At 32.9% G+C, this 27,003-nt stretch overlaps 2 protein-coding genes across 3 annotated transcripts in view; one reads left to right on the plus strand and one right to left on the minus strand.

Annotated features, from left to right (window-relative positions):
• LOC125834427 (ethylene-responsive transcription factor SHINE 3-like) overlaps positions 1-27,003 on the minus strand; it is a 388,745-nt gene that overhangs the window by 130,350 nt on the left and 231,392 nt on the right. The window lies entirely within an intron of this gene.
• LOC125834423 (protein MATERNALLY EXPRESSED GENE 5-like) lies at positions 11,152-25,688 on the plus strand. 2 transcript variants are annotated; one of them, XM_049513573.1, is made up of 7 exons: positions 11,152-11,389; positions 21,064-21,185; positions 21,261-21,495; positions 21,576-21,637; positions 21,730-21,811; positions 23,550-23,671; positions 23,908-24,309. In XM_049513573.1, the coding sequence occupies exons 1-6, from the start codon at positions 11,281-11,283 to the stop codon at positions 23,651-23,653; spliced, it is 714 nt and encodes a 237-aa protein (XP_049369530.1). In that variant the 5' UTR covers positions 11,152-11,280; the 3' UTR covers positions 23,654-23,671; positions 23,908-24,309. The 2 variants fall into 2 exon arrangements, with proteins under 2 accessions (XP_049369530.1, XP_049369531.1); XM_049513574.1 differs by lacking the exons at positions 23,550-23,671; positions 23,908-24,309 and adding an exon at positions 25,510-25,688 and having other exon boundaries at positions 11,155-11,389.

Consider the following 27,003-nt stretch of genomic DNA (forward strand, 5'->3'; position numbering starts at 1 on the left):
CTTATGTATACAATGTAATTTTTGGATGACCCCTTACCCCTACGTAGCTTCACCCTTGTCAACAATCCCTTCACATTTATTAGTAAATTTTATTTAAACACTCGAGTTACAACTTGTTTTAAATGAGCACCTGAAAAACATATTTTATTAGACCAGTCAATTTAAATTTTGGACAGATTTGGGGTGAATTCTCAAGCGTTTATTGAGTAATTAAATTAATTACATAAAATATGTTTATCTCTTTTAATTATATACATCAATTCTAATTGAAATATATCTTAAATTTTATAGCTTATTAAGGCTAATGTGTATAATTAAAAAAGGGGAATTTTCGCATATAGGCACTCAAAAATAACTTAATTACGCTCTATAACTATAGTTTGCTAATTACAATTTGTAGCTACAAGTTATAGGGAGGCAAGTGGCGAGCGAGATTGGGAGAGGGAGGAGAGAGACGAGCGAGAGAGGGCAGAGAGTGGGAGAGAGGTGAATTGTACATGTATATCGGTTGGATAATTGTATATACGTAACTAGTATACATACATATGTATTTGTATATCTAGCGAGCGAGATTGGGAGAGGGAGGAGAGAGGCGAGCAAGATTGGGAGAGAGAGGAGAGAGGCGAGCGGGATTGGGAGAGGGGGGAAGAGACGAACGAGAGAGGGCAATAATTTGTATAATTCGCATCTCATTTGTCTAATTTGCCGGTACGTTTGTATAATTTGCATCTCGATTGTCTAATTCGCGGGCACGTTTGTATAATTCGCATGTTTTGTATAATTGAGTAATATAAAATCTAAAATTATACAATATGATAAAACTCAAAATAACGAATTGATACAAACATAAGCATATGAACTTTAAATAGCTATACAAATTATATTATAAAAATTACATTATATAAATTATATTATACAAAATTTGAAAACTACACGTTTATACAAACTTTAAAAAGTTATACACAAAAAAATTGAATGTATATGGTGATAAAACTGAAAAATCAAAAGATATCATCGTCATATACAAATACAAATCATCGTACACAAATACAAATCAAACGAAGAATTGTTAGTTGTGAATTATACAAATATGGCGAATTATACGAACTCGAAGTCAGTCCACATAATTAATGGTTAATGTTAGTCACGAGTAGTAATTATAACAAACTATAACTATGATGACTAATTAAATAGTATAAATTTGCTTAACCACATAATTTTTCCATTAAAGGTGACATATTTCAACTTTGAAGGATTAACTTAATTATCTACGTACCTAATGGGATGCACTTGAGAATTCGCCTTTCCAATTTATTTTTTCTGGAAAAATTAAGTTAAAAGTGTCTAATTTAAATATTTTATTATATATTCAAATTATAAATTAAATTAATTTATAATTAAAATATCTAAATAAAATTTACTCATAAATTGAAAGTACTATCCACGTACTAAGTAGTAATAAAATCAATAAGTTAGACACAACATAACTTTTCCTAGTTATCAACCCTGACCAGCATGATTGGATAAATATATATTACGCAATCTTCTAATAAAATATAAGGATAATTTAAGAAATTCCCTAAGATTTAACTCTACATATTAATTTCTCTTGTGATTTTGCGTGATTATACTTACCTTTTAAATTTAATTTATTTTTTTATTCCAAACTTATTTTAATAGTAAAAATTATAAGTAAAAATTATCTAGTATTCCAAAGTTATTCTTTATGATATTAATTATTGAATACTAAATCTTAGGACAAAAAAGATCTTCAAGTGTATAACTTTAGACCAGAAATATTCTATCTACATTGTTCATCTACATAACTTGTTAATTGCTACTATTCAAATATATTTTTCCAATTACATATCAATATTATTAAGTATTAAAAGTTGTTAATAATTTATCTTAAGTTCATACAATTTAGTATCTAATAAATAAAATATTGTTTTGGTACTTATATTAAGACCATATAATTTTATATTTGAACATGATTTATTATTTATTCTTAAATCCAAAATATTGTCAAATTAAAAATTTATTATCACATATTAGATGGAGGACGTGATGTTTATAGGAATATTTAATGGCCAAATACAAATCTGGATGCGTGTTTTATATTTTACCAAAAAAAGGACCTTTTTTTTTGCAATTAATGCTTATAATTTCTTGTGGTTCTTTAGATTTCTAAGATATAATTTAATTATTTTCATAAGTTTATTTGTCTTATGAATTCATATTAAAGTTAAAAAAATAATAATCAAAGATGTTAGAATGTTGAATGAAATATTATACGAGTCGTCAACCGCAAAGGCTACATTTGATATATATACATTTTGATGATTAGAGAACCTGCAACTATTATTCTTTAAGTGTGCATAGGGTAAAAATTCCGCTCCTATGTTATAACTTACAAACTACACAGAAAAAATAAGTATAATATTTAAAATCACAAAAAAAAATGAGTGTTATAAGCTAAATCTGAGGAAAGGTGTAGATATTTTTGTTGTTTGATAAAGATGGGACTTTTACACTTATCCTATTCCTATAAAGGAAAAAGGTACGTACCACGGCCTTAATTGTTGTTTGATACAGATACAACTCACCTATGAAAATCTCTCTTTCTGGGCACCAAAAAAGTGGTGGAAATGTAAGTGGACTGAGACTTAAATTTGAAAAGAAAAAACAACTTCTTTCACATTTAATCTATCGTATATCATCAAATCATACAAATTTATCACGATTAGAGAAAAACCAATGTGAAAACACACATTTATTACTATGTTTAAGAAATGAAAATGTGTGTAGCGTATTAGGATTTGAATTATAGTATTTATTAATTTGATATAAATATCGAATGTGAATAACGTAACAAAACAGAGAGAGTCCACCACGAAACAAGCGAACGTGGGTAGTGGAGCGTTTGAGTGGGGCTTTGTTGATGGCTGCGTTTCTCTGAAAAGATTTTAATTGGAATGGGTACCCACCCACCATGAACTTTGTCTTCTCTTTTAAGTATTTGCATGGCCCTGGCCCTTTTTTGACCTAAATTTTCCCTTTTGCTTCACCTCTATGAATTACATCTCGTTTGGATGGTTATTATTCGTTGTATTGTATTTTATTGTCAGTTTAATTTTTTTATTTATTAGATTGCATCATTAGCGAGGTTCGCTTCATTGAAAGTAAGAAAGGAAGCAAGTTTAACAAACATAGAGATGGAAAGAAATGGATTTTGCCCTTCCTACTCTGCTTGCTAGCTACCTCTCCTCCAAAACTGTTCAATGACGTGTAATGCTCGATTTAGTGTGATTGAGATGTTACCTTACTATTTTTCTTTCATTGTTTCTTTACTTATTGTTTTATTTTATCTTTACCCTCTATACTTTTTACAATAGCTTTACCCCATATCCTATTTTTTTGTAGATATCGTTCAAATTATTTGATGTATGATATTATATAACGAAGGAGAGGGATACAATATATGGGAAGAGCAAATGACTTAATTTTTTAACAGTAAAAAGAGCAGAGCAGAGCATAATATCATTGGTGTATGCTAAGACAATGTAAGAAAACAAAGAAGTACTTGGCACAGAAATAAAACAAAAGAGATCACTCACTACTAGCTTATAGTTTCTGACAGAGAGAAAACAACAAAATTAAACAATAATAATAATAGTAATGGACCTAACGATTGTTACACAAAGAAGGAGTGATTTTGAGTTTTTGTGTGATGAGTAATGAGTGATGATGACAGTTGAGAAACCCTCTTCTTCTTCCTCCTCATGGGGATCTGAGTTTCTGATTACAAAATCTCTGATCTTTTACTGAAGATCTTCTTCCCAGCCAATAGAAAAGGAAATGGGAAACTAGCATTACTCACACTATCTAAAATCTTCTCCAATTGGGACCACTCCTCAATTTATTTATTTTTACCCTTCTCTCGCGGAGCTTCCACTTTTTTTGTTTTCTCGGTAACTCAAATCCATAACTTTAAGATTAGAGGTGACAATCCCCTCTTGTTCGATTGAAACAAACCCTAACTTTCTTTCTTTTCCTTTTTTAGCATCCGAAACAGTATGAATACCGAGTAACTCTGGCCATTAGGGGATCATCTTCAGGATCGTTTAGTAGAGTGTATTAAAAAAATAAAGCATGTATTAGTAGTACTTGTTTGATATACTTTTTTCACACTCTATTGTGTATCGAGATGTGTATTATTAATACATAAAACTTCATGGTATTAACAATTAACGAAAAGGGTTTTAATGCATGCATTAGTAATGATTAAAATATATTATGTCCCATAAAATCTTTTCCACATCCTTTCCATATTTTTGGAAGGTATTTTTGTAAATAAATATATATTTTTAAAATTATACCATGCATGTTTTAACACACCAAACACTACATAAGAAATAATCTTAGCATAACTAACAAACATTATTAATGCAAGTACTACTAACACCATATTCAACGCTATTCGTATACACCCTACAAAGGACCCCTTATAATTTTATAGAGATAGTACACAAATTTCATTTTTATATCAGCAATGTCAAGGAAAACTTGGTACACTTCGATTATTCAATTCATACTTGTTATCTCTCATCGACACTATAGTATCAAATAATTCAAAACCACCTTTCATGTTTTGTACGGATATAACATGACTTTCATTTTTATATCCATGACTTCCAAAACAGCTTCACGCACCTCAACTATTTCATTGATAGATGTTATATCACTCCAACACTGATTAACACTCGTTAATGAAAATTCTGACTCTATAACTTTCCGTTAGAGGGGACCACCTTTTAAAGTTTCTAACATGCATGTAGGGATAATAATAATAATAATAATAATAATAATAATAATAATAATAATAATAAGAGAAAACCTCATGAAGATATATCAATGGAAGATCAATTTTCTTTTATGTATATGTAGTACATAAAGTCATCAAGAACACTAGTACATCATGAGACAAGATAGCCGTGGGGGTGTATTTGATCCATTTCTGATACCTTATCCTCTCTCTCCACTTCTCTTATGTGTGTAAATTCCAGTGGTTACATATTTAAGGTAACCTGTAAAAAAGAGGACCATCCTACCCTATCTTTCTCTTTGTTATTTTTTTTCAAAAATTATAATAAAACATTCAGAGAGCTTATAGAGTGGTCCTTCAATTCCACTGTATATACAGCTTGTATCATAAAAAATCATACACTCTCCATTAAAGTGATTTTCTGACATTACCTCGACTTACTTCTTATCCGTGGTACACATTAACCAGTATGTACTTTCTGGCTCGAATCTGATGCCGTTTGCCAAGTCTAATGAAGGGGTCATTTGCAATTCCGTTTCGATTTTGTGGTGATCTTTAATTTTATGTCTTTCGTAACAAATGATTTTTTCACGGGGATTAGGTGGGATTGTTACGTAAATGTATAGGCAAAAGAAAAGAAAGATTGTATGGTGATATATCGATCTTGTATATATAGTGTATAGTTATGTATATGTGATGTATACCTATGTATATATTATAGTCTAATGAAGGGGTCATTTGCAATTCTGTTTGGTTTTTAAACTATGTCCTTTGTAACGAATAATTTTTGGAAAAACTACAAAAATGGGCCACAAAACTCAAAATAATTACATGTTCATACTTCAATCACAAGTAATTCAAGAAATATCCATTCTTTAAAAAATAAAATTACAGCTCATACCCCCATTCATTAAGGCTGATAATTTTCGCTTAACTGATATTAAATCAGTATCATATAATGTATTGGTATCACTAAGACTGATAATTCCACTTAACTGATACTAAATCAATATATATATATATATACACACACACACTATATTGGTATCATTAAGGTTTCTTGTTCAGAAATTACTCATTAGTCAATGATAATATATGAGTATATGTACATTGTTGTGGTATAGTAAGGTTTCTTGTTCAGAAATTACTCATTAGTCAAAGATACTATAATATGTATATTGTTGTGGTATCATTAAGATTTCTTGTTCAGAAATTACTCATTAGTCAATGATACTATAAGAGTATATATATATATATATAGTATCAATTACGTGAAATTATCAACCTTAGTGATATCAATATAGTATATGATACTGATTTAGTATCAGTTAAGCGAAATTAGTTGGGAGGTATATTGTGTAATTATTTAGTGGGGTATGAATGTAAATGAATATATGTTTGTAATTATTTTACTTTTATAGGGTATTTGCTTAGTTTCCTCTAAAGAAAAATTTGCGGGCATAAGTTGGGGTTATTAAATAAATGTATAGGCAACAAAAAAAATGATTCAACAAATATGATTATATGTAATGTATCAATATTATATTACACGTGTATAATTGTGTATATATATGATATATATAATTGTGTATATATATATTGTATATACAATATTAATATATTGCAGTACTTCATATTATTTAACGAGTTGATTTTTTTTTAAAAATAAAAGCAATAACAATACTAAGATGATTTTTTAAATAATAAGTGATAATTGAGTTATTTTGGTAAGAAATTTTGAATTATATAATGGCTATTTTATCTAATTTTTTCGCATAGATAAATTTATATTCTTCTATCGTAATATCACACATCCTATCATGACTTTAGTTTCTAAAGTTTCTCTATTAAACATTTCAGTTTATTTAAAGACTTTGTAGGGGTGAGAATAAGAATTTAGATAAGATATGACTCCGAGTTCAATTGTTTAATAGGCCAACAGATCATCATGGTAAATCATTATTTAAAATTAGCCGTGTGAATACAAGCATATTTTTGTCAATTTGGTAAAATTTTATGAATAATTAACAAAATAAGTAGAATGAAAATAGTATCAAATCTAATCAATTCAGCATAATTTGTGAACGGTTGAACAATACCGACTAATTTTGTCAACAATAAAATTTACAATTAAATAGAATAGAGATTATATTCAACATCGTGCCTTGCCTGCCTGACTTGTACAAACGTTATTTTTTAGGGAAAATTGTATATAATAGCAAACTATTAATTCAAATTAAATGCTATAAACATAGTTTGATTTAATTGTACCCCATAGCAAACTATTGCTATTTCGTCTCTCTCCTTGTGAATCTCGCTCGCCACTCTCGTTGCTATTTCTTCTCTCTTCTTGTGAATCTCGCTCACCACTCTCGTTGCTATTTCTTCTCTCTCCTTGTGAATCTCGCTCGCCACTCTCGTTCTCTCCCTCACCTATCTCGCTTTTTATACAAACGCAAATGTATAAAATGCATTTGTGTTTGTATAAAGTGAGAGAAAATTGTATATATACATATATTTTTGTTCCCCTCTCTCCCCTTTCCCAGATCTCGCTCGCCACTCTCCCAGATCTCGCTCGCCAGTCTTTCCCTCGCCTCTCTCGCTTATACAAATAGAAATGTATAAATTGCGTTTTTGTTTGTATAAAGCGAGAGAAAATTGTATATACACATGCAAATACATATATCTTCGTCCTATACACTTATAATTATACAATAAAAATATTCCCCTGCCTAGTTCTGTTTTGCCTTTCTCTCTTTCTCACTTTATACAAACACACAGATTATACAATTGATCTTTTGTATATGTATACTAAAACAGAAACATATTATATACAACTGCTTTCTTTTGTATATGTATAGAGAAATATACATATTTATGTTTGCTATGAAGCACAATTATTCCAACTATACCTATAGTATACATATATGATTTTTGTGTTTGCTATATGTGAAAGTTGCTCTATTTTTTATTCTTTAGATTATTAGATATATAACGGAGGTTATTTTTGGCACAAAATTTTAAAACAGAGACAAAAGCTAAACATCAACTGCTAAAAAATAATCCTAAGTTTTGCAAATCATCTGAACAGACTTTATGACCATATATGAACTTTAAGGTCATAGAGCACTTAAAGAATCGGGCTTCTTACCTAATTGTATATGTGACAAAACAAATTTAACGAAAATGACACATGTATATATGTATCGAAATATATAATTAGTGTATATTCATGTATATATAATGTATAACTATGTTTCAAAAATGTATATATACATTGTTTATACAATATCATACATTACAACCATTCATCTTCCTCAACGAACTATTTTTTCTCTTAATCCCAACCAACTCGAAGCTCCTTTAAACAGTCCCACATTGTAGACATGAACTTTTCTCGAAGTTTTGATTCTTTTGATATATTATTAATTCACTCGAAACAATTCATATCTATGGCATGTCAAATTTTAAAATTTGAATTTCGAAACTCTTCCACAACGAATTGTTCCATTTTTCTTTCTCATGCACTTTCTTTCTTTCTTCTTCCATGAAATAATAAAACTTAGTTGTATGTGCTTAATTTTGAACTAATTCTCGAAAAGAAGCTAGGACTAGAATTTTTTTTATATGAATCATCATTTGATCACTACTAAGAAAACCACACATTATTTGATATCTTATGTTAAAGAGAAAAAGAAGAAAAAGAAAGAATGAGTGAGATCGAGAATACCCGTACGAGAAGATTATACGATTATAAACAAGATATATTAATTATTCACTTTATATACATGTTATAAGTTTTTGTTTTTTGCTGAACTACATGTTATAAGTTGTATATGCATTACATGTATATAATATACACTAGTTATACACTTCCTCTACAAAGTGTATATAAATGTACGAGCACTAAAAAATGGTATATGCATTATATACAGTGTGATGCACTTTTCAGATAATGTATATACATATTTGTCAATATCTACTATATAATCTTTCACTCTTAATTTTTTGTATAATTTGTGTACAATAATTGTATAATTAATCTTTTGATCCTCCTCGAGCTTACTGTCGTCTTTCGAATTAAGTTTCCAATTTAATTGGTGTAGACGTTGAAGGATCAACTGACACAAGTATATGAAGTGTATAAACTATACATTAATTATATACATATTATACATTTATTATATACTAATATTACACAACGTATAAATGAAGAGGACTAAAGAACGGTCATACTTGATACAAAAAAATATTGTGTACCATTATGAAATCGCGAAAAAAGAAGAAGAAGGTGATATGTTGGTGTTCGCTTCAGTAGTATGAGAAGGAAAAAAGGAGAGAGTCTATGGTGGTTGTCGTCAGAGGCGGATTCACGTGTGCACCCGTTAACTTCAGAAAATTATATATATATATAGAGAGAGAGAGAGAGACACACACACATCTTGAGACATGACATACTATATTTTATTAGGCATCCAAAGGCCTTAAAACTATTTGGGTGCGCTGGTTTAAATGTTGCACGCTTCTGGTGTGAGGATGCTGGTTCAAAACCATCACTCCACAAAGCAAATTTTATTTAGTATAGTCAGTTAATTCATATTTATATGTTAGTGCATTAATTCTATATTTTTATGTTTAATAAAATTATCATACAAATTGACATTAGATAACATACTTTAACTTACATGCATTAGTCATTGGTGGTACACCCCTCATCTTCAAAGCTATAGTAGGTTGAAGAAGTAAGAAGATGAGAAGAAAAGAAGAAACACGAGACAGAGAGAGGGGTGAATTTTAGGCTTTGACTATAACTTGTAATTGTTAATTAAATTGTGCTTAAAGTGTATTTCGTGTGAAATGCTATATTGTTGGGTCATTAAGGACTCGTTTGGCTATACAAAATATTTCACTTCTTTATGATTATTTTTTTCAGTTCATTGGAAAATTATTGTTTTCATGAAATTTTCAAATCCAACTTAACGTTGTATATTAAATTTGGAACACAATTTATAACATATTTTCCAATTAACTACTAAATGTTAGCTTAGTTTGGTAAGTTCTCTTTAAAAATATATTATACTTTATCGATCATTTGTACCAAACAAATAATTAAATATTAAAAATTATAAATATAAATTACTAAATAATATAATTTTTTTTATATAAAAAGTTTATATATAAGCACATAATGCACGTTCAACGATCTCCCATATATAAATCAAAATTTTGTAAGAAGTTAAAAGTAGGGGTGCGTATCTGTCGGTTCGGTTCGATTTCATGTATTATCGGTTCGGTTTATCGGCTTTCGATTTTTAAATATGTTAAACCAATATGAGATTTTTTATCGATTTAGGTCCTTAACGGTTCGATTTTCATTTAACCAATAAGAAAATACTTATAAAATAAATATATGACTTCTCTAATAAATTTGACGCGACAACACAATAATGTAATGAAAAAACTATACAAGTGTAACACAAAGAAAAATAAAGAGGAATATGGTTCTTACTTTAGATTTTGACATTTTGTATAATGTGAAGTTATGAACTAAAAGTCACTTTGAAGTGTGAATTGAAAGCTGAAAGATAAAGACAGTAACTTGTAAGATATTGAGATTAATATATAATTTTTATGTACAAGTAAATGTAATAAATTACTAGTCTTAATGAGTTACTGGTTTATCTAATAATCCAATATTAAAAATCAATACCGAATCGATAACCCGATAATATTTTTTCATCAAACTATTAAAAAATCATTAATCTAATAACCCAATAACAATAAACCAATAACAATTTTTTTGGTTCGATTTATCAATTCGGTATTTGCACTCCGTAGTTAAAAAGTACTTCTTATAAAATAAAGGGATAAGGGTCTTAAAAATATCCCAACTTTGGTCGGATTTGCTTTTGCAATACTAAACTTTCATAAGGGCCTATTACCTCTCTAGACTATTTAATACCGTATTTTTTACCCCTGAACTATTTAATAGTGTATTTTAAAGATATATATGTGCCCACGTGGACACATTACTATTTATAATTTTACATTATTTTATATGTCCACTTGGGAAAATATATATGTTTAAAATACGGTATTAAATAGTCTAGGGAGGTAATAGGTCCTCATGAAAGTTTAGTATCGCAATAGCAAATCCGACAAAAGTTAAGATATTTTTCAGACCCTTATCGCTAAAATAAACCTTGCATTATACTTCTATTTTTTTTTAATAATTTGATATTTAGAATTAATTTTGGATTGAGGGGAACACAATCTCCCATATTTAAATAAGTTTTCATTTTTAGAAAATTGCTCATTTTGCTCTTCAATTCATCGTTCTCTCGTTTAGTCAGTCTTTCCTTAAATTATCAGATTTGCAGAAAGTGGGCACTACTTTCCCTTCTCTTCGTCGATTGTAGTAGAAATCGACTATACTTCTCTCTCGGTGGAGTAACATGGCGGATGCTTACTGGAGATACACCAGCGGTGGGCAGCAGCAGGCGGCTCCGGCAGCGCCGGCGTCTCTTGCTCCATTCGTCGCAAAACGGCCTCGAAGCGAATACGGTATCTAAATCAACTCTTATGTGTTTAAATAATTTAAGATTTCGGCATATTTTTTGCTCAATTGGAAACGTTTGTAGAAACTAGGGTTTCAGTCAAAAACTTAAATTTTTTTATGGCTTGTAGAAATTAGTGTTTATTCCTTTACTCTTTCAGTCAAAAACATATTTTTATGCCTTTTTTTGTTGCGGTTGGTGTGATATAGTTATGGTAGGAATTGGGAGATAACTCACCAGGAATGTCTTGTATACTCGTCAAGAATGTCTTTGGTATTAGAGAAGTAAGCGGAGGAAATTAAAAAAAGCTGTAGCAAAAACTAAATTTTTATGGCTTGTAGAAACTAGGGTTCTTTCATTTACTTTCTCAGTCAAAAACTTAATTTGTATGCCTTTTTTGTGTTGGTTGGTGAGATATAGTTATGGTAGGAATTGGGAGAATATTCACCAAGAATGTCTTGTATACTCACTCATCAAGAATGTCTTTGGTATTGCAGAAGAAAGTGGAGGAAATAAAAAAAGCTGTAGTATATGTTTGTAGTCCCCCTAATAGGGCAATGTTTTTTTTTTTGGCTTGATACTAGAGCTTTATTTTGGTGTTTATTCATTGGATGACCCTTTTTTGTGGATGGGATTATTTAGTGTGCAAGGAGAAATAATTCAGGAGAATGCTAGAATTGAAGGGGAGATAGTGGAATTTTATCAAAGTCTATATACAGAAACAGTTCATTGGACACCCGCTTACCAGTTTCCAAACTGTCTAGTTCTATCAACAGTGGAAATGGAGAGGATGCAAGGAAGTTTTGAGGAAGAAGAGGTGTTGAGATGTGTAAAGATGTGCTCTACAGACAAGACAAGGCACCAGGGCCTGATGGTTTTACCTTGGGATTCTTTATCAAATGCTGGGAAGTGGTGAAATATGATATAATGAATGCTTTTCATAATTTTCATGAGAAGGACATGTTTGAAAGGAGCTTCAATGCTACCTTTATTACACATTCCAAAGAAGAAAGGTGCCAAAATTCTAAAGGATTTCAGGCCAATAAGTTTGATAGGTAGTATATACAAAATCTTCTCTAAAGCACTCATAGAGAGGTTAAAAGGAGTGATGGCAAAACTGGTGGACTCACAACAAATGACCTTTATTGAAGGAAGGCAAATCATGGATGCAGTTTTGGTAGCTAATGAAACAGTGGGATCCAGACAGAAGCAAGGAAAACCAGTGATTTTTTGCAAACTTGACATAGAGAAAGCCTATGACCATGTCAATTGGGCCTATCTATTGGGAGTGCTAAATAGGATGGGGTTTGGAAAAAAGTGTATAAACTGGGTAAAATTTTGCATATCCATTGTGAGTTTTTCAATTATCATCAATGGCTCACCAACAGGGTTCTTCAAGGCACAAAAGGGTAAGGCAAAGTGACCCTTTGTCACCATTCTTATTTTTATTAGCAATGGAAGGTCTCAACAGCATAGTCAAAACAACAAATATGAATGGGTGGTTGAGAGGTTTCAATGTAGCTAAAGAAGGAAGGGATAATCTAGAGGTGATTTATTTGCAGTATGCAGATGATACCCTCATTTTTTGTGATGCAGATGAAGAACAAATCAAAATTTTGAGGGTGATATTGGTTCTCTTTGAAGGGATGTCTGGATTGCACATCAATTGGGGAAAGAGTTTTCTTTATCCGATCAATGAGGTCACAACCATGCAATCCCTAAATGCAATTTTGGGAGGAGAGATTGGTAGTCTGCCAGCAATGTATTTGGGTATGCCTTTAGGAGCAAACTCAAAGTCTAACGAAATCTGGAACAATGTGGTTGAAAAATGTGAGAAGAAATTGTCAAGGGGGAAAAGACAATACTTATCACTAGGGGCAAATTAACCCTCATCAACTCCGTGTTAGATTCCTTGCCAACTTATATGATGTCCTTGTTCCCTATACCAGCAATAATCATTAGTAGGTCGTACAAAATTAGGAAGAAGTTTTTGTGGCAAGGAAATAAAGACAGGAAAAGTTACCACTTGGTCAAATGGGAATCTCTGATAATTGACAAGAAGTTTGGAGGTCTGGGGATAAAGAATCTGGATACTCATAGTAATAATGAAATGGCTATGGAAGTATGCCAATGATAAAGAGACACTATAGGGAAGAGTCATAAAAGCTAAGTATGAGGAGGAAGACATATGGATGACTAAGGAAATTACAACTCCTTATGGAGTTAACTTATGGAGATCCATCAGAGATCTCTGGAATGAACTGAAGTGCATCTTCAAGATCAAGGTGAACAATGGGGATAAAACTATGTTCTGGAAAGATGAATGGCATGAAGAAGACAACTTAGAAAGGTTATTTCCAGATAGATCTCATTAGTACTACACCAACAGAGTACCATGGCAGAATTATGGACAAAAGAGGGATGGAGATTCAACTTCAAAAGGCAATTCAATGATTGGGAAATACCAAGAATGGCAGATTTCATCAACAAGATTGAGCAATTCAGTGAGTGGGTTGGGAACAAATGAAGATGAACTATGGTGGAAGGGGGATGAGAAAGGCACATACAAAGTGAGCAAAGCGTACAGGAAAATGAACCACAACCAACAGCCAAGCAGTTGGCCATGGAAGAACATTTGGAAAACCAAAATACCATATAAAGTGGCATGCTTTGTGTGGCTTTTGACAAAGGAGGCAGTGCTTACCCAAGAGAACCTAATGGAAAGAGGGATAATTTTAAGCCCCAGGTGCTTCTTGTGTGGGGAGCAGGCAGAAACTGTGAATCATCTATTCCTACATTGTAGAATCACAAGACAACTATGGAGATTGTTTTTGAACCTCAGAGGAATAGCATGCCTAGGAAAATTACAGAGGCCTTAAAAAGTTGGGAACAAGCTGGGGTTGTTGGCCAAGAATAGAGGCAAGTGGAGGATAGTCCCAACAAGCATTTGGTGGACAATATTTTGAGAGCATAGAGAACAATATGCAACAAATTAAGCTTAATTGCATCTTGCTATTGTGTTTTTGGTGTAATCAGTTACTTTTAAATGATCCTGTCTCTATTATTGATGTTTTAGACTCATTATAGACATAGGATCATAGAATCATAGATGTAGGTAGTACTTTGTAAATATGGGGCTACTACAACTCTTGTAAGATTCGGATTCTAACATATATAGACAAAGTTACAAGTTTCAAAAAAAAAAGTAGTGGTGAACCTACAATTTCCCATTGAGGTTGACAGTCAGTGTAAAACTAGCTAAAAAGGGGCTAGGATTCCATCACATTGTCACCTGGACATGAGCTAGGATTCCTACATCATGAACAATTGACACCCCCGGTGTGGTGCAAGATAGGAGATGATTCCTACCATCATGGACATATGATGATAAAAGGCGATTGTCTAAGTAGGTAGTTCAAACTAGTGTTCAAGGGAGCGTGAAGCGGAAAAAAGCAACAAGGCCTTGCTTCACTCAAGCGAAGTGTGAAGCACAATTTTTAAAAGAAGACCAAAATAAACCTTCCACAACGACAATATATATAAGCAAATGTTCAATTTAAAGACTAATGTAGATATCACAAAATTCTTCACAGTACAAGCAAAATCAATACAAAAACATAAACTTTAGCAATTCTTCCTTGACAAGCAGTAATGCTTGGATTACCACGGATGAAATGATTCCTGGGACAATAAATTCCTTCTTCTGTGATATTGTTACAAAAAAGACATTGAATATAAGTCTTGTCGGTATTGCTAACTTTAAGCAACGAAGCAGACTCTGCCTTAACACTGGTTGAACATAGGCTCTTTGGTAGGATTCCTGTATTACCTTAAAAGAAAGGACAAGTGGTATTGCATGCCTACAAGAAACTGAATGTAAAGAGGAAAAGGTTGGAGAGATTTGCAGCACGTGTTATAAATTGTGGATAGACAAAAATGGATAACAAGTGATTAATATTGTTGAAGTAGGAAGTAGGCATAAAGTTGTAGAGGTAAGGCATGTTGGAATGTGATTCTTTCACTAAACCTTGTATGGGAAAGGAGACAATTAATGTCAAAAGTACTTGTGCAATCAATTCCTTTACAATTAATTAATAAGGGAGAGATTGATCTGCTGCATCCGTTTGCAATTCTAGTCATTAGGGTTAATATGTAATTCAAATGAAATGGAGCAGCTCTGTTGGCTGAAATGGTGGTCCTGTAAAAATGTTTGGATGGGTTGACCTATTTGACCCAACAGTACAAACCACCTTTGGAGAATTCTAGTCGTCATGCCATGTGTAACTTTAGTTTAGTGATTTAATCCTGCACAAAACACCAACGGTCACTCATTCAGATAAAGCAAAGGTCCTATTTGTTATATTCTTAAATTTAAAGGGGAGTGTAACTTAATTAAGGAGACAACAAGAGTTGAACCAATGTATATATTGAGTAGTAAACTCCTACTTATGCTTTTGGGCTCATAAATAGAACCTCTATGTTCTTAAGTCGATCAAGATTTTATTTTATTTGGACAAAATAAGTATTGAGAAGTGGTTTATGTCAATTATTACGTTTTCACAGTTTGTTTTTGCAGGAAAAACTTAAATGCTTCAAGAAAGCTGTGATAAATAAATTAATCATCTGTAATTAGTACTCATACTGCTATGAATAATCTTGAATGTCATCTCAAACAATTTATGTACTCATTACTGTTCCTTTTTTATCAATTGCCTTTCTTTTTCTTGTTCCAATAATATTTGATAACGTAAGTGCATTTTTCTGTATCCATAGCATTTGTAGAGATGTTCCTTCCTGATAATATATAGTTCTCTTATGCTAATACCTCAGTCTTATTACTTGCTGCATCACGGGAAAAACAAAATTCTCCATTGAAAAATGAAAAACTATGTTACAACCAAGGGTGGATTAGGGGGTTGCCAGGTGTTCACCCAAACCCTCACGACAAAAAATTGCACTATATATGTAAGGTATTTTTTTATGGATATATATAGATTTTGAATCACCTAAACACAAGGCTAGAGGTTGACTCAATGGTTTAGGGGTTTAAAATTCATCTTGAGGTTCCAAGTTCAAACTTCATGCACTACTTGAAATAGGTTAACAACTTTAACTTTATTGCACTAGATGTCCAGTTAAAGAATTCAATTATTATATCATATAATTTTAGTATATAATTTATGTCAACTATTATCTTCACTTATGAGTACAACTCAAGTTTAACAAAGTTAATTATCTACCTAAGTTGGATAATATAAATCTATCTTTTGCAGCATTACAGTTATTATTGAAAAAGTAATTGAAATATGCCTTTTTTTCAAAAGAAAGAGACAAGTCTAAGTTAAGAAAAAAACTAAAATGATTACTAAGTTCACAATCATATATGTAATATGTATATAAATAATGTAGTAATTCTCTTAATATGTATACACAACCTTTTCCAAAAATGTTGTCCAATGATTCACTCTGTTTTTACTTGGGCAAGATTCACTCTGTTTTTACTTGGGCTACTAACTTATATATTTTTTAAATATCAGCTTGTCATGGTTATTTTAATAAGCTTTTTGTCCAATTTATTTGATTGAGTGAGAAAATTAGATAAAAATAAGGATAAGAAGTTTTATAATCAAACAAATATTGTGGCATATTTAAGATTACAAGTACTAAGAATCTTATGGTCATTCAAATGCTATGACATATATAAAATATATACGTTTCATAAATTTTTCTTTTTTAAAACTATGTGTCCGGTCAAAACTACAACACCATATCTTGTCAAACTATGTCATTTGAATTGAAACAAACATAATGACAAATACCACCTAAAAAATATCTACATATGCCGGCATCATTTCACCTAGTATGATTAGATGACGAAAGTAAAACTAAATTTCAGAAAAAAATATAGAACATCGGTTCAGAAGATTCCAAGGAACCAACATTTTTTTTTTGATAACCGAGAAATCCGTCTGTGACCCGCCCTTTGGACCAATCGCAGCCTTCTAAACTCGGTGGATAGTGGGCCCACCCCTCTACCCTTCTCCACTTAAATACCAGGCTTCGCTTTGCGTGGTGTGGGGCTTGAACCTACGACCTAAGCCACAAATCCTCCACCTTTTGCCACTCGAGCTAGGCCTTGGGGGCAAGGAACCAACATATTTTTTGTAAGGAGAGATCTAAATAGTCATGTGAGTTGAGATGGTAATTGCTTTGACCAAGCACATGCGAGAAATATATAGTACTAGGAATGACGAAGGAAAGATATTATAGAATGTAAGATGTTGCTTTAGCTTATGATTTAGTTATAGTTACTCATACTTGAAAGATAGAAAATATCACTTAATAACATTTAAGAGTGGGTTAATCATAGTCAAACAAAATTTATCCTTTCCCAAAGATGTGATGAACCACATGTAAGGATTGCAACATTATACCAAGGAAAGCTATGACTATGAAACATAAACAGGTAGTCTTGAATGTAAATCGAAGAAGAATGTGAAAGGAGATGAGTCACAAATAACCGAGAAGTCAGTGATGGGAATAAAAGGGTAACTAGATAGCAAAAAACTAAAAGAGGAGGGAGCATGGGATATATATGGGAAGTTGGGAATGAAGACATCCCATGGAGCATTAAGAAAGGAACAAGTAAAGTTTTAGGAGTGTCTAAAAGCTCTAGCACCTCAAATTTATGCCTAGCAAATGCACCGGTTGTAGGTGTAAGATCATAGGGTGTTTTAAGAGGGGATGAGACAAACCTAATGGAGGCAGTTATGTTCTAGGTGCTTTTTGTGAAACTAAAATGAAATAGAGACGACAAATTATCTCTTCTTACATTGCAAGGTGACTACACAACTTTAGCAGATTTTCCTAGACCTTAGGGGTTTCAGATGGACTATGCGAAAAAATATTTCAGATATGTTAGCATACTGGAACAAAGATGGGAATGTGTTGGGACATAAGGAGAGATGGAAGATTGTCCTTGCCTTCATTGGGTGGACAATTTGGAAGGAAAGGAGTCAAGGATGTTTTGAAAACAAGAGCATCCCTTTCCAGAGCTTAGAGTTTGAAGATTAACTGTTTGGTGACCAATTATTTTTGGTGTATACATACCCTACATAATGAGGTGGAGGAAATTACTTTTATTTTATAGTTTATGAGGGTGTAGGTGGTAAAAGGTTTTGGTGTTTCCCTCATTTACTCTTGTAATTACTGCTGATATACACTATTGGTGTATTTCTTGTCTATAAAACTGTTAACTTTCTCAAAAATAAAATAATATTATGGAAGGAAGTTAAGGCACAATGGAATACCAAGATTATATAGGCAATACCAATTACCTCCTCTTTCCCCATTTATGTGACACACTTGCTTCTTTTAGGTCTGTTAAAAAAGGTTGTGTCCTTTCTATATATAGAGATAATTTGACTTTAGAATTCTCATTTTACCATTAATGGGATGATTCATCGCTACACAAATGTACAAGGCTTATCTTAGAACATAATTTCCAAAAGTTTCTTTTGTCTTTCTTAAATTTTTTACCAAGTTAAACAGTGTCATATAAATTGAGAAGGGTGTAGTTGGGATTAGTTTTTTTAGTCATGTTGGTACATTTACTTTTAATGTTTATTAGCACTGAGCACTCTTTTAGTCTTGTTAAAGGTTTATGTACCAGTAGAAAATGGAGAGTACTTCTAGTGCTAGAGAGAATAAGAGCCTGTTTGGATTGGCTTAAAAAAACAGCTTTTAAGTCAAAAATGAAAAGGCAAACTGAAATAACTTTTAAGTCAAAAAATAAAAAGTAGGGGGAGACCTACTTTTGGTTTTTAACTTATTTTAAGTCATTTTAAACTTATGTTAAGTCATTTTTGACTTATTTTAAATTATTTTTTATATTTGCCAAACACTTGCAGAAGTTAAAACCTGACTTAAAAGTAGGTTTGACCAACTTTTAAGCCAATCCAAACGCCCTCTAAGTGTTATGATATTGGACCGAGATAGCTTAATTGCAGTGATGGTTTTTAACCCAAAAAATCTGAAATTTTGGTTTTCCTTTTCTTGTTTTTAGTGTTTTAGTTTTAGGATTTTATAACTTAGGTTTTTGATTTTTAAGAAAAAGGCTCGATTTCTTTACTAGTTTCAAAAAAAAGAAAAAGGCTTGATTACATTTTATGACCGGACTAAAATATATTTATGGGACACATATGGAGAAACAATAATTTTTGGGCCATGGGATCCCTAAGTTACTAACTAAACTGGGTTTCTTAATGATAACAAAGTGATTGAGTACAAAAGGAGGCAGAGAAAAGGAAGGTATGGAACTCCTTGCCGTCTTTGGAGTCTTGCATCTTTGGTTCTAACCTATTGGCAGCACTAGATTTCCCTTGAACTATAACACATCAGATATTTTGATGAATAGAAAGTTGGAAAGGATTCAGAAAATTAATTACCAGAAGACGAGCTGTTCCTTAAACAAATTTACTTCTAGTAATGAATCTGCTTTGAGGGTGTATAAGCTATTTGATGATTTATGCTCAGTTTAGGGTGGAAAGATGAAGTGTTTCCTAAGCACAAGTCCATTTTGCACAAGACCCAAATATAATCCAAGACTATATGTTGCAGAGGTTTTATAGAAGAGTAAGCATATTCAATATGTCAAGATAGAAGTCATGCACGGTGGTATTCAGAAATCAATCATATTCTGGAGATTGCAATTTCTATTATTATATATCGATCTAACCATATAGGCAAGTTGAAATTAGTCCTTAATTCAAAATCATTAAAAGGTTCTAAGGGGAAAGAAGGGTTCAGGAAAAATAGTGAACATTCTACATGAGCTAAAAATGGGTGGAACAGCAGCGGCCTGAAATGATAAAAACCGAACTGAGTAATCTTCTGTTCGATGATCACTGATCAGTTCATGTATTCAAAAACTAATACTCCTTCCTGTTCAATTTTGCTTGTCCTACTTTCCTTTTTAGTTCGTTTCAAGAATAAAGTTTCTTTCCTTTTTTCTGGCATACTCTTTAATTTCAACTTTCCATGTGGCATGTTTAAGACCACAATATTAAAGAACATTATAGTACATTCAACATATCTTTAACTTAACACAAGAAGATTCAAAAGTTTTCTTTAGCCACCAGACGATCAAATTGAAATGGACTGAGTAACTAACAACACCTAACCGAAGTTTTAAAACAGAACTGAATCGATCAATTACCCACCCATAATGAACAATAATGATGCATATAACTGACTCTAACTAGCTTAGGATTGATGTGTAGTAGTTGACTAGTTGTATGTATCAGTATATCAATAAAAAGTATGGAAGTGCAATGATATTATTGGCTAAGATTGTGCTAGTCCACAGCCCACTGGTACTAAAGATTTTAAGTTGCAACTCTGCATGACTACAAGTTGCTTTAACCAAACCTTTAAAAAGTTTATTAGGGAAATCAGGGTAAAAATTGTTTCAACTTTCAGGTTTGGTTCATGTTTGGTTATCTCACGTTCATGCTGATATTTGTTGTACTTTAATTAGCTTAATTTTACTATTCTTTTCTTGTTTGTTTGTGCTCATATATTACCAGGAAAAAATATAAGTTGCTGGCAGCCTGACCCACAATTTAGTGCTTCCTTCTCTCTTTCTGCAATTAATTTCTTTTGGTGTTTTCCACTTTTTAGATGCTCCAAGTGGTCCTGAATATCCTGGCTATTATGGCCGTGATGCTGAAAGGGGAATGCCTCGAGTCGGGAGAGACGCAGATCCTATCGAAGCATCCTATGAGCGCTACCTCCGTAGTGGGGTACTTAATTTTTATTTTCTTTTGAGGTTGGTTTCTTGATACTGTATAGGTCTAATAAAGTCGTAAAATTTCCAGCAAATTTCCTCCCATGTTGCCAGTGAGTCTGCAAGATCCATGCATAGTGGAATTAGTGGCCATCCTATTGACGATCCACGTGTTATGGGCATCGGGGGATCCGACCCACTAGCTTTTAAAAACAGGAATGTTGGAATGGTAGGTGGCAGACCAGAAGCTACCCTTCCTCCGGATGCTAGCAGTACGTTGTTTGTAGAGGGTTTGCCTGCGGATTGTACAAGAAGAGAGGTGTCACGTATCCTTGTGTGGCAAGATTTTCTGTTCTTATTGTCGTATGGCCCAATCTAGTTTTTCCCTTGACTTAAGTTTTTGCAGATTTATTCCGCCCTTTTTTAGGTTACAAAGAAGTTAGGCTGGTACCAAAAGGATCAAGACATGTAAGAATACCTTTCACTTCTTATCGAGGTCTAGTTCAGGTCTAGTTCTGTATACTGTTATTTTGGGTTCACCGCTCTATCAACTTATGCAGGCTGGAGGCGATCCTTTGATTCTTTGCTTTGTTGATTTCGTAAGTCCCCTTCATGCAGCTACTGCAATGGATGCCTTACAAGGTGAGCTTGACAAACCCTTCTGTAGTCTTATCTCGTGACTGCTAGTAATACAGTTAGCCTTCATATACTTGCCCCTTTTGGTAACCTGCAAACACAAGTACTCCCCCGATCTCGATTTATGTGGTACTGTTTGACCGGACACAAAGTTCTGATTAATGGTAAAATTGGAATTTTAATTTTTTGTAAATGTAAAAATGTGACATTCGTCTTGCCACAGAAAAAAGGAAGTGCGTCATATAAGTTGGGGCAGAGGGATATAAGATTGAGGTCTTCAAAGTTTAAACGAGAGTAAGAAGAAATATTTTTGCTTCTAAGTTGCAAAATTAGGATTATAACTCTTTCTGGGCGTTTGGGCATAGAAAATGTGATAATAATACATATGCAATCCTGTCAAATTGTGCCCAAAATTTTGCTTACTTGCAAAAACCTCTAGAATAGATTACTCACTCCTACACTGGCACCCTTTATTTACGATTCGTAAAAGTATAACTCTAAGTAGGCAACCGGACATAAAAAATGTGATATTTGAAAAAGGGTATTTGAAAATTGAGTTGTGTTTGGACATGCATTTGATTTGAAAAAAGTTCAAATTTGTGAGTGGGAAAAAAATTTCTCTTGAACAACTGGTCAACCACTTTTCGAATTTTAAACTCATCTTCAAATTCTTTTTGAAAAAATTGTTCCAAATGTATAACCAACTGTTGTTTTGAATTTTTCTTTTGAAAAAAGTGAATTTTGTATGGACAAACGGGAACAATATTTTATTGGCAAGTCTAAGTAGATTGGTATCTTTCTTTTCCTGAGTTTGGTTACCTGGGACATTCTCTTTGTAGTTATCCTGACGATGCTGGTTCTTCGCATTTGGTTACATTTTCACCTTGTTCTTTCCAGCCTTTTGAGTGCCATACTAGTCTCCTCTACAACTTTTTCTCTAATATATTTTGAGGAATGTGTACATGTGAAGTGACATCCACCTCCTGAATTTATGGAGATTCTTGGGCCATTTTTTCAGCATTTTCTCTAGATCTCTTTTGAACGTAGTTTATCTCCTCACTAGTGCAAATTGTGGTTCGACCAGTTCTCTTTTTGTTGTCGGAGCTATTGATAAAAAACTTCTCCATGTGTTCTTTAGAGCTGATGACATGGGTACCTCATTATTCAGTGCTGGTTGTGGAGAATCCTCAATTTATCATCAGAATAGCACTAAACAAAATCGGTGTTCTGTGAATATTCTAAATTACCAAACTCTTAGTTACTATGTGGAGCTGTTTCTGGACAAATACCTAGTGCTTAACACATTGAACAAGATTAGTTTGTCTTGGCAGTCTGTCTCCAAAGCTCAATCTTTGAAACTAGGCTTCCTCCTTCCTCCTGTGCACAAGTCTAGTGGTTAATTCCTCACTTCTTCTGCAGCCCTTTCATCTTATTTAGTGGTGTGAATTGCATGTTAAAATTTTGGTCTTCTGGCAATTTTGAGGGGATTAAACTTTTGATAGAAGTTGGACATCTGGAAGCTGTTCTCTTGCGCAGCTCAGCATGTGCCTTTGACTCTGCCACAGCATGGGGAATACCTCGTCATTTCGTTTGTTGGTTGCATGCTGAACCTTTTCTGCTTGAAAGCAAACCCAAGATCCAATTTTCGGAAAATGTATACAATATCACATGTTGCTGGTGTACATTTGAGTCGTCCCTGAAAGAGAAATTTGTTGCGATGGTGTAGTAAAACTAAATCTTGCAGGTTATAAATTCGATGAGCATGAGCGTGATTCAGTCAGCTTAAAGCTGCAATTTTCTCGCAATCCTGGTGCTAGGTCAGGTGGAGGGCATCGTGGAAAACGTTGAAACTATGTGTATTTACAGGTGACATGCTAGACTTCGATGCGCTTGACCCTTTATTATCGATGGCCTATGTTGCTCGGACCCTTCAAAAATGTCAACTGGTGCGTGTTGGATTCTCCAAAAGTAGTGTATTTTTGGAGAATCCGACACGGGTGCGGCATCGAAAGTGAAGAGTCCGTGCAACTTAGTTGATGGCCATAACATATGGTACAAAGTTCATAACTCAAACTAAATTGTGGAACTATACTTCTGTGTAGGACTTGCCCAAGTTCGGAGATATATAATACTTAGCGACGTTATGCCGGCTTTGCAGTTTCGTGTGCGATGTGTTTCTCTGATCGGGCGCTTTCGTTAGGACCACCTTGAAACTGCTGGGTTTTATTTTTTTCGGGGGAGGAAGTGGTAGTTGCTAAGAATGCGTTTAGCTTTCGTTTCAACCTCAACTTTACTGGACCCCATGTGTTGTTAAATTTTATATCTGGATGGGCGAGAGATGATTTTACCTCGAATCTTGCGCATAGAATGTTAATAACGTACCTGTAATATTAAGTCAACCTGCTCGTTAGCAGTTTGAAAAGTTGCTTGTCTGATCATGCCATGAATCATTTGAATTCCTTTTTAAATTCGCTACAAGTTATGATCAAGTAGACATTCGAGGGTATTATATGGTGACCCATCAACTTCTGTTCTGTTGATGAAAGAGCTGGGAAGCTTTTCGTGTCAATTTTGATTGTCTGATTGCTGTCATTTAGGTCTGGAGACTTTTAAAGTTGATGGGAACAATCCCTGGTAGAAAGTGTATGTGCCTTCCCATGGTTCCATTTGTTGACAGTTTTGGACTTTCGGTTACCTACTCCAAATAAAGTGTGCGCACCCAAGAAACCATTTTGGGAGGCGGGGGTTGGTTCTGGACTGCTGGTGGTGTGTTTTTATTTGGAGGCTATGAAATCACTTACACTATTGTACGTATAGAGTCTCCCCATGTTCCTTCAGTGTGTGTATCATCCTTTTGTTGTTGGTCTATTACTACGAAGGCGAAAGGTTAGTTGACTCCAGCTCCTCAGGAGTTCACCTCCCCTGACACAATCTGAATGATCTCCCTCTTACAGTTAAAAAAGTGGTTAACTATATTGAAAAAATCCATCTGAAAAACATTACTTTTCCCATTTGTTTATTTTCTTCCTTCAGTGCTCATGAGCGTTTTTTTTGAAATTTACAGAGCCTATTCAGTATGCACTGGGTTGAAAGTTTACGCAGCTTGCTCAGTCCATTAGAAGCTCACCGTGAAAGAAATACTTGAGAATAAAAGAAGAAAATGCATAGTCAGACGACTTGTATTTTTTTTTTAAAGTCCAAATAGATTTATAATTACAACTAAAAGAAAGCTCACCGATATTTTATTTTCCTTCTAAAATCAAGTGTCAAATAATTTGTTATTTAAATATTCGAACAGTTGTCAAACTGCGTACGCCCACTTTAGCTAGTGAAACGATAAAATTTTAGTTTGCCAATGATTAAGAAGTGTCCTGCTAGATTACGTCCTTTGCTTAGTCCAACGAATAAACTCAGCAGCTAATTTCGATGGGTTAGTGTCTGGACAGAATATCCAACTAGTACTCCTAACCATTTTTTCCAGCCTAATTCTGTAAATCTAAATTTAAAATTAACTTCTGTTAGATGCGAATTTAGGATTGGATAGTGTAATTTGAATAGGCGCGATTTATTCACCCTTATATTTACATAGCCTGAGTGAGCTAAAAGCAATTGCTTCAGTTGTGATGTGCATCAAGAAGCAGAAATTTGCCTCAACAAAATAGCTAACCAACTTCTTGAAGCTGATGCCTGATTTCTGTTTGAAGGTGTACAGTAGAGTTACTGAATATCATTCATGAAGATTTGGCTATGATCGGAGACCGCCATTGGCATGGCAAGAACTGTGATCCTACAAATGGTGTGCTTTCAGAATGTGGTCTACTGGGATGAATTCTTCTCTCTTGCTCTCTTTTCGTATTGCTTATTTCATTGATAGTTGTTCAAGGTACAGTTGCAGTTACTTACACCTACCTACAAAGAGCACATTCTGGTAATTAACACACGCTTTGTTTTAGTCCTGCATTGTTTGACATGGCTTTACTCGGAAAATTTCTTTACTGCTCTTTAACTCGAGGATGAAAAAACCTTTTTTGTTTGTTGTTTATAACACTATTTGACTAATATTTCAAAATTTTATCTTTTCCGGAGTGCTACAAATGTAAAAGTAGTCTTGAATACCTTGGTTTTGTTTGTGTTTGTCGAGACCTGTTTATTATACTTTAGTTTTTTATTGGTTTGTTTAGGACTAATTTGAGCTGAGAGAAACTTCAATTCACATTGCTATAATTTAGTCACATTGTTGTTCTGCAGATTGATAGCTTTTGGGGTAGGATCAACAGGTTGAGCCAACAGTGTTTATGGTTTAGCTTTTTGAATGATTAGTTTTGCAAATGTTTCTGGAAAACTCATGTTTCAATGGATGAATCTTTTGCTGGTTTTGACTTGTATCATGCTGCAGGCAGAGGCAGAGCTACAATGTGTAAATGGGTCGAAAATAAATGTACAATATATGTATATATATATATATAATAAATATGTTACTTTCATGTATGTTCATTTCTATATATTGAATCTCGTTAATGAAAGTTCTGACTTTATCACCTACTGTCATGTAAAGGAGATGAGAGCCAGGGTGCAGAGACGGAGCCAGTGTTTACGAAGAGTATACAGTTTATAAAGAAGCAACTAACAAAAATAATTTTAGCAAGTAGGTTCACATCTATTTTGCTCAATTTAACGACTTTATCATCTGTACTGAACGGCGTCAATAATTTGTTTTCCACCAAATACAATCCATATAATTTTTTATCTTCAGTTTGGATTGCTAGTAATTATAAAATACACGGTAAAATGTACAGACTGAAATAATAGATTTATAATTGATGAGTTGAGATTTTTATTTAACATATATCACATATTAAAAAGAATAAATTAATTTATCGATTTCTACTTAAAAATCTAAAGTTATTTTTATCTTTAATTTTGCTACTTCTTAAATTTTTATGTGTTAAATTTGTTGTGTTTTTGCTAAAGAATGTGTGAATATCCAAATCAAAAGTGCCTAGTTCGTTCTTCTGATTCACCTATAAAATTATGGAAGAAAATAAGCTGTTATTTTTTTTAAAAAAATCAGGCCAAACCTCCCGATAACCTACTTAGGAGGGAAGAAAAAGTACAATGATATATGTGTAATTGCAGATAATCTTTTCTTCTATTTTTTTTTTGGTAGGAACTTATTTGAAAATATTATTTTATATTTA

This window comes from Solanum verrucosum, unplaced genomic scaffold (genome assembly GCF_900185275.1).
Source record: "Solanum verrucosum unplaced genomic scaffold, falcon-dt-bn FXZP01000279.1, whole genome shotgun sequence".
NCBI lineage: Eukaryota > Viridiplantae > Streptophyta > Magnoliopsida > Solanales > Solanaceae > Solanum > Solanum verrucosum.